General features: G+C 37.5%; 2 protein-coding genes across 2 annotated transcripts in view; one reads left to right on the forward strand and one right to left on the reverse strand.

The window, feature by feature from the left end:
* Positions 1–3,595: 3,595 nt before the first annotated feature.
* LOC106529032 (gastrula zinc finger protein XlCGF57.1) lies at positions 3,596–7,825 on the reverse strand. The gene is made up of 2 exons (XM_014024354.1): positions 7,061–7,825; positions 3,596–5,208 (listed from the first exon to the last, which is right to left on the reverse strand). Exons 1-2 carry the CDS (start codon positions 7,170–7,172, stop codon positions 3,704–3,706), a joined length of 1,617 nt encoding a protein of 538 aa, XP_013879808.1. The 5' UTR covers positions 7,173–7,825; the 3' UTR covers positions 3,596–3,703.
* Positions 7,826–7,922: 97 nt separating this feature from the next.
* The window catches only part of LOC106529038 (zinc finger protein 599), a 6,406-nt gene continuing 5,384 nt past the window's right edge, over positions 7,923–8,944 (forward strand). The window contains exon 1 of the mRNA XM_014024370.1: positions 7,923–8,365. Coding sequence (XP_013879824.1) covers positions 8,245–8,365 — 121 coding nt within the window. The 5' untranslated portion in view covers positions 7,923–8,244. The remainder of the gene's footprint in view (positions 8,366–8,944) is intronic.

The following is an 8,944-nucleotide window of genomic DNA, read 5'->3' on the forward strand; positions in this document are numbered from 1 at the left end:
TTTGGTTTTTGTGATTTATTTTTTTAAGTGACAAAACGATGCATTTTAAACTAAAATCTGAGCATTTCTTTATAACAATCTGACATTAAATGAGTTTAATGATCTAAATCAGGATAAGTGAAAATATTTGGAATGCAGCCCGGCTCTGCTGCAGCGCTGAACCAATTAAATTTGATCTGAGGTGTTTCTGTCAGATCTGTTGTCTGTTTGCACAAACTGTTAAATATTTCCAGCTAATAGAGATTTAATTTTMCATCTGTTCCACACGGAGGTGAATAAAAACACTAAATTCTAAATTAAAGTCAGGAAATCTCAAACTGTTTCAGATTTTTCTGATCCAGTAATTTATTTTTGCTTCCTTTAGGGAAAAAAATCAAGTTTTTTGACATCAGTTTATGTTCAAAGTAAATTTTTCGAAGGTGTAAAGTAGAAATTTTGGTTTATCTATGCTTATTTTTTTTAGCCAACTTCTACTCTTTGCGTTTTTGCGTAAAGTTGTTACTCATTTCAATAAAACTATCCAGGTTTATCACACCTCCCAGATAATGAATTTAACTGGTTGGATAAGAAATATAAATGTATGCAATTTTCCATCACATCTTCACACGACCCACATTTCACGCTCCAGCAGGACATGTCAGATGTACGTGGCCTGTATGAAGACGAGCTGCATATGCAGCTGAAACCGACGACTGTATCCCAAAGTTTACATTTTAATATGATTTTTATGATCTTTAGGAAAATGTTTTGGAGGAGGTCACCTCCCAATAAATGTCATTTCAATACTTTTAATATTTAAGTACAATAAATGCCAAATATTTATTTTTAATATTCTTAAAGAAGACTTAAACTTTCACCAAAGTTATTTTATGATAAGATATTCGTACTTTAACTCAAGTAGCCTATCACTGAAATACTTTATACAATGCATTTTTGACCCATTTGAAGCTCTTCTGTCAGATGATCGCTGCTGCCATCCAGTGGTGAAAACAAGTTACTGCAGCACACAGGAGATGCTTTTTCTCCTCAGCCCCCTCAGGACCACCAGTGGAGACAGATGGTCTTCCTTTCTGAGTCTGTTTCCTCTGCAGATTCATCCTGTTCAGATTGTGCTTTGTTTTTACAAAATCCTGCTAAAGACGGTGTTTCAACTGGTCATCTGGATCTGCGTTTATATTTCACCGAGTTTCTATTTTTTTTTATAAACATTAAGTAGTTTTTATTTCCTGATTTTTCAACAACACATAAAACATGAATTAAATGATGCCAGTCTTTGTTTTGCTGATGGTTTTTTTTGGGGGGTGGGGTGTAAATCCTTTCAGCACATGTAGCTCCTGACACGCACACACACACACACACTAATGAACAACAGCTCAGATTGTTCTCATTCTCATCTTCTGATGTAAAAACAGGTTTCTATTATTCTCATGTGGGAATAATTGCTGCATAAATATATATATATATATTTCTGTCTGTGAAACATTTGATGCTGACCGGGTTTGGGCCAGCAGCAGGTTCTCTGGCTGCACAGATGGTGTTCAGTGATGAAGAGGTTCTGTTCCGCCTCACAGCAGGAAACACAATCTGTCCATGAAGAAGACGTTAGGAGTTTTCACCTGCAGTCTGCAGAACTGGACTGAGTTCTGTTAAATGTGTGAGAAGGAAACCGGAYCTCACTGCCAACAGAACAAACAGCTCGGTTCTGTTTGTGTCGCCTGCCCCGATCCACATCCCTCAGCAGAACCGCTCTGTTCTGTTGATCCGTGCTTTCAGTCTGCAGCTGAAAATGTTCAGTTCAGTGTGTTTATCCAGCACCAAGTCACAACAGACRGTGTCGGAGCATTGTTCATAAAAACATCTGAGGAAGGAAGCAGATCGAGTTAAATCACTTCATCASTCTCYCATCCTGARCAGCTCATYGGTGACAGTGGAGAGAAAAAACTCCCTTTTAACAGGAAGAAACCTCCAGCAGAACCATCTGCTTCGACCAGCTGGGTTTGGGAGGGCAGGAATGAGACAAACATAAAAACTGTTCCAGGTGTGTTTTCCTCAGGAAGAGAGACAAAGAAAACAGTCATAAAACTGCTCACAATAATCGGAAAAGTAAAAGTACTTTTACACACACTTCAAAAATTAAACTGCTTTACCCACTTAGCTCAAAATAGTAGAACCATTTGGCTTAACTTGGTTAAATAAAGTCAACAATTATTGTTTTAGTGTCATAAAAACTTGAGTTCTGTCATATTAAAATTTGTAGAATGTAACAAGGTGTGAAATTTTAAAAGAAAGTATCAATTTTATGCTTTGAATGTAAAAAAATAAAACTTAAGATTTAAACAAATACAAAAAAAATACTTTTGTACTTTGTATGTAAGAAGTAATATTTTAAATTCTAGTCTGAATTTGACAGGGAGCCAGTGGAGAGAAGCTAAAACTGGAGAAATATCATCCCTCCTTCCAACTCTCAGAATGCTAGCAGCAACATTTTGGATCAACTGAAGACTTCTTAAAGTTTTTTGGACCCAGATAATAAAGAATTACAGTAATCCAGTCTAGACGTGATAAACGCATGGATCAGTTTTTCTGCATCATTTCGGATTGAAAAAAAAAAGGCTCCTAAACTTATAGAATAAACTTAAATATCTGTTTCTGTTTCCATCAAAAATAAGTCAAAAGTTTACAGCTTTATTAACATGAACATGTTTTATAATTTCTCAGTTTTAAGTTTAAGAGAAACATGATGGCTGAATCTGCATACAAAAAGATCACAAATATAAAAGGAATAAACACAAATATCACTATTAAAAACAATCCACATATAAACAGTTTATATTACAAAAGAATAAATATCACGAGGCTAATAACCTTTTAACAACTAACCTTCGACAAGAAGAATTTGGTAATAATTTCTCACATCCAGCTTGTAATTTTATTTCTTTCAAATTAGATGTAAATAAAAAATGATATACATGATCACAGATAAAATAACAGCGAAAAGTCTCTATGTTTTAGAAACTAAAGAATCAACCTTTGTTCTATAGAAAATCTTTAAATAAACAGCAGGAGCAGAATCTGTAGTTATCCAGCTCAAAGATGCTGGCGCTACACGAAGACGCTCTATATTCTATATAGTTTCTAACTTTACTCGTTAGAAAATCCTGAAAATCTGCAGTTGTTAAGACACAGAGCTGATTTGTAAATTTACACACAAATAGGGCTGCCATGATTAGTCGATTAGTCGTTTTTTTTTTGTTTTTTTACTTTGTTTTTCTCCAAACTGCTTTGACACCTTCCGCTGCCACATCTGCCTTTCTGTCCTTGACACACATGCACAGTAGTGGTAACTGGGGTAGGCCGACAGGCTCTGGTATCATGACTAACCAGCAACGGAGCTCAAAATTACGGGATCATTTTAAGAACATGAAAGAGAAACCTGTGCAATCCTATATCTGCAAGGCAGAACTTGCCTTCCACTGCAATTATTTTTAGTTAGCATTTAGCTAAAATCAAACGATGTTTATATAATAGCAGCTGCATTCTGGCACGATAAGCTGTGTGTTTTATATTAAATTAATGTATGATCCGATTAGTCAACTAATCGAAAAAATAATCAGTGATTAGTCGACTATAAAAATAATCATTTGTYGCAGCCCTACACACAAATAGGCTCCAAATTTGAAAAGTTACTATTTGGATGTTTTATTTACAGCTGCTCTGTGTGGGTTTTCATGTGGCTCTTCAGGTTCGCCTGCTGCATGAATCCTCCACCACAAACAGCGCAGCAGAACAGTTTCTCCCCCGTGTGGATGACTGCGTGTCTTTTCAGAGCGGAGTTCTTGGTAAAGGTTTTACCGCAAACATCACAACCAAACGGCTTCTCTCCGGTGTGGACTCTCATGTGGCTCTTCAGAATTCCCGGACCTGTAAATCTTTCATCACAAACATCACAAGCGAAGGGTTTCTCCCCCGTGTGAAGCTTCATGTGTCTTTTACAATGTGAGTTACAACTAAACGTTTTACCACACTGGTCACAGCTAAAGGGCTTCTCTCCTGTGTGAACCCTTGTGTGTCTCTTTAAATTACACTGTAGTCTGAATTTTCTTCCGCAAGCACCACAGGAAAAAGGTTTTTCTCCWGTGTGAACTCTTACRTGCTCCTGAAAATGGGTTTTATGGCTGAATTCTTTGCCACAAACCTCACAACCAAACGGCCTCTCTCCTGTGTGGACTCTCATGTGTGTATGAAAATGGACCTTCCTGGTAAACTTCCTGCCACAAACGTCACAAACAAATGGTCTTTCCCCTGTGTGGACTTTCATGTGTGCCTGCAGAATCCCCTGATTCCTGAATCGGTCACCACAGAAGTCACAGATGAACGGTTTCTCTCCCGTGTGAATCCTTTTGTGGTTTCGTAAGTTTCCCCGCTGCGTGAATCTTTTACCGCAATCATCACATTTGTACGGTCTCTCCCCGGTGTGGATTCTCCTGTGCGTGCTAAGATTTGTCCTTTGGTTAAAATTTTGTCCGCAGACATCACAAATGAAGGTTTTGTTCTTCTTCTTCTTCTTGCCTTCTGTGCGAGAATCGTCGTCTTCCTGCTCGCGTTTTGTTTTCTCCAAACTGGAGGAATGGCATTTCATGTGGCGGTGAAGGGACTGTTTGTAACAATATTGTTTATCACACTCGAAGCAGCTGAAGATCGCCTTGGCAACGTCACGTCCCTCACTGCTGTTTACGTCCGACTTGGCTTTGTCAATTTCACCTCTAAAATCTGACAGAGGTTCCTGCCCAAAATCATCTTCATCAGTGACTTCCGTCTCAGAGGAGTCTGAAACCTTTTCATCAGTATTCATCTGAAAGTAAGACGATGGATCGTGGTTCCAGTCTGGTTCTGGCCCTCCRCAGTCCTCTTCATCGGTTTCTGTTTTGACTGGCTGAATCGAGCTGCTGCATGGAGGTTCTTCCTGTGTGCTGCCTTCAGTTTGGCTCTGGAAATGTAAATACCGGTGCTCCTCCTCGTCATCTTCATTCTTCACAATAACAGTCAGAGGAAACTTCTCCTGATGAGCAACGGCCTCCTCTTCCTCCTGACTGCTCCAGACTTCCTCCTCTTCCTCCTTTATGCGGAGGAGCTCTGGGTGCTGCTGGTCCGGATTWGAGCTCCACTCTGGAGGAGCCTCTTCTTTAATCACCGACAGCTGCTGAACATCTGCAGGTTGGACAGGAACAGAAGTTTTAGATAAATAGAGAATTAAACAACTCTGAGTTTAACATTGACTCTGTCTACTTTTAAGACTGAAAACTTTCCTTTCTGATAAATCCTACACTTAGGTTTCCTGAGTTATTCCTCAGTTCTGCTGCTATAGGCTCAGACTACTGGAGCACAAGCTGCTGTCTTTAGTCTCTCTTCTCTACATGTTTGCTTTAATTACTTCTATCAATAAAGTGTTTTCTTTGTCTCTCTTCCTGAAGAAAACACACCAGGACCAGTTCTTCTGTGTTTACCTGTGTCTCTTTCCTGTCCCTCAACCAGCTGGTCGAGGCAGATGGTCTCCTGTCCTGAGCCTGGTTCTGCTGGAGGTTTCTTCCTGATTAGCAGGGAGTTTTTCCTCTCCACTGTTTGCTCAGGATAGGAGACTGTGATGAAGTGATTCAAGACAATCTGCTGGCTTCCTCAGATTGATTGTTTTTCGTGTGTGTGTGTGTGTGTGTGTGTACATAGTGGCTGAGACAATGTTTGCTGTGATTTGGTGCTATATAAATAAACCAAATTGAGTGTTTTCCTCTTTGTTTTGTTGGCAGTGTGCTTCGGGTCATTGCCCKGCTGCTTGATCAAATTCCTCCCGATTAGTTTGGATGCATTTCTCCATGATTTGGCAGATGAAATGTTCCCGTACACTTCGGAATTCATTCTGCTGAATTGTCTGCCAGCTCATAGAGAAATGCATCCAAACTAATCAGTTTGTAAGAAAATTCGTAATCAATAAACTGAAGTCAATATTAAAAACACCATTGTTAAATAAAATGATTTGTAGAAGGAATCAAACCGTACAACACCAGAATTCTGGGTCTGAGTGAGGTTTATTGTCACTCAAGCTGACAGGAAACCAACACTGGCGAAAAACCAGGAAGTTCATGTATTTATACATCTTCTTCAATGCCTGTGTTCGCCCCCTACTGACCTACGGCTGAATCACAGGCATTCATACAAAATTCTCACCTACTGTTCTCATAACGGTTAAATATGTGCTGTTATAGATATTTCTGACATGTAACTAATCTATATCAATCAAAACATAATAGATTAAACATTGTCAACATTACAAAAAAGGAAAACCTAAGAATATAGTGTTGTGCTTTTAACATCAGTACTAAACTCTAATAACTTTAAATTTCTTCAAGTTGGAATTTGATCACGCAGCAGGACAAACAAACAGGACCTGAACTCTTGTCTCATGCTCATCTTTTGATCTTAAACCCAAATGTTTTCAGTTCACAACAAAAACAAAGAAATTTGATTTCCAATACTTTTGCAGGGAACTGTACATGTGAAGCTCTGACTGCCAGGCAATAATAAAATATCTTTCTATAAATATATATATATCTCTACACACACAATCATTTCCTTTATTTACTGTCTAAATTTTTCATATAAAACTGTAATTTAAATTAGATCAAAGATCTCTGGAGTTCACTGATTTAATAAGCAGAACTGAACACAGCTGCACAACAGAACTCTGGTTCTGGTGATTTTATTTGTTTTGTTTTTCATTAAATGTGGATTTGTTAAAAAATGATCTGAATGTAATATAACTATATATGTATGTTATACATGTTGTACATATGTAACTTTCGTGACGGACTCTGTCTTTCTGCCCTTTGCTCTGTGGTTATTTGTATAAACGAACTACAGTGAAGTAAACAWGTTCGGTCCATTATTATCGAACCGATCCAAATGAAGTGTGTAAGAAAAAATATTTTTAGCTCTGCTGTGCGCTAACCTAACAATTGTCCGTTTTGTTCTGACTGTAGACAAACTCATTAAATGTGATTTTTCTTACCATCTGATCGGTTCAGAACCACATCCTCCTGCTGATGGACACCGAATGCTTTCATCTCCATTTTCTTCTCTAAAAACAGACTTTCAGTCTTGTTCTGATCCAGTTCGGTCATGTCTGTGACGTTAAAATGAACGTTTTGGATAAACTGAACCTGAGCAGAACCGATCACCTCACGTCTGTCAGACTGGAAAGATCCATGGATCTGATTTAGGATCTGGATAGTACAGTGTGGACAAGACACACCCCAGATACGCTTTTTTTTTAACGCGTTGACGTTTTTAGATTTTTTTTTGATCAGGCATCTACACAAACACCTTTCTTCTATTTATATTAGCCGTGTCTGAAATGTTGCTGTTGTATCAAATTGTGTTCCCTATCAGCTTTGCTCTCRTGACGATACAAGAGAGTTTTTATTTTTAATGCAGTTTCGAACAAATACGACGAATAAATCAAAACAATGCAAATAATTTCAAATAATGTTGTGAGTTTAATGTGTTAAAATAATTTAAAATGGGGTTTAACACAGTTGGAAATTAATTTACACGCATCAAGCTCTGTCCATCAGCTGGAGCATGTTGTACCAGGTAAAAATAATCCCAGATTTACTGAGAAGTTTTTCTACAGCCAGGACTACAAATACTAATTTAAACTGTGGTTTGGTTTGAGAACCACAGACATCAATGTTAAGGTAAAGGAAATAAAATAAAATGATTTGAAGTAGAAAAACACAATTTAAAGTTTGCAAAATGTAACTAGAAATGTTTAAAAAAAACAAAAGTGTAAATAAACACAAAAAAGAAACATTAAATTCTTTGTAACTTTGTGTTTTTTTATTTCTCTCAAGTTTCAGTTTAAGCTTTAGAGTGGTTAAAAAGTATAAAAATTTCTGATCAAAGATAAGTAAAATGCATAATAAACAAAATTTCTTCTATGGTTACCGATAACTTAGGTGTCGCATGGGGTGCCTGTTCAAAACTCTGAAACTGGGTTATTAAATTGTTACTTGAGCGATCTAAAGCTTTCCGTGTCCTTGTTCAGGTGAAAATATCTCAACACTATTTGACATCCATGGATCCAGAATGACAGAAATGTCCCCGGCTGCAGTGAGAGGTGATCGGTGTGAATCGACTCATTCGGCCCAGTTGAGTTGAGGACGAGCGCCGCCTGTTTTTAAAAGAAACATCATGAACGAAGTGGGTTATCTCCATCAGAACAAGACCGAAGGTTTTATTTTAGAGAGGAAATTGGAGATGAAATATCTCGGTGTCCATCAGCAGGAGGATGTTGTTCTAAACCAAACAGCTGGTAAGAAAAATCACAGATTTAATTAGTTCTTACAACCTGGACAATACGGCTAGCTGTTAGCTTAGCATATCGCTGCTAATAAATTTCTCCTAAGAATAGACTTTTTAGGTTTGCCTGAATTGGATTTTAAAAGGATTTGTTTCTAATATTATATGCTGAAAAGGCGAAACTGTGTGAGAGTTCAGTGCAGCACCCGGAAAGTTTTAAAACGCACAGAGAACAGCTAAATGCTAGCTTAGCATAGCACTGCTAACAGCAGTATTTATATCATTCAGACATCCTCCTACAGAGTACACAGAACGAAATTAAGTAAAGTCAGATTTCTGGGATCACACAGATTAAAACTGGTCACCACTTATAAGTTTTAAAAATAAACTAACAGATCCAGAATTAATAAGTTCAAGTTAATTTATCAAAACTTTACACAAAAATCTGTTCWGTTTTCATTGAAGTCAGTTTGTATGTTATTTTTCACAATTATGTACTCTGATTATTGCTTATAGATTAAAAAAACACTCAAATGTCTATGGGTCAGGTATTCTAACATGTTAGAATAAAAAAAGAGACAGATCCAAAATA

This window comes from Austrofundulus limnaeus, unplaced genomic scaffold (genome assembly GCF_001266775.1).
Source record: "Austrofundulus limnaeus strain Quisiro unplaced genomic scaffold, Austrofundulus_limnaeus-1.0 Scaffold419, whole genome shotgun sequence".
Classification (NCBI taxonomy): Eukaryota; Metazoa; Chordata; class Actinopteri; order Cyprinodontiformes; family Rivulidae; genus Austrofundulus; species Austrofundulus limnaeus.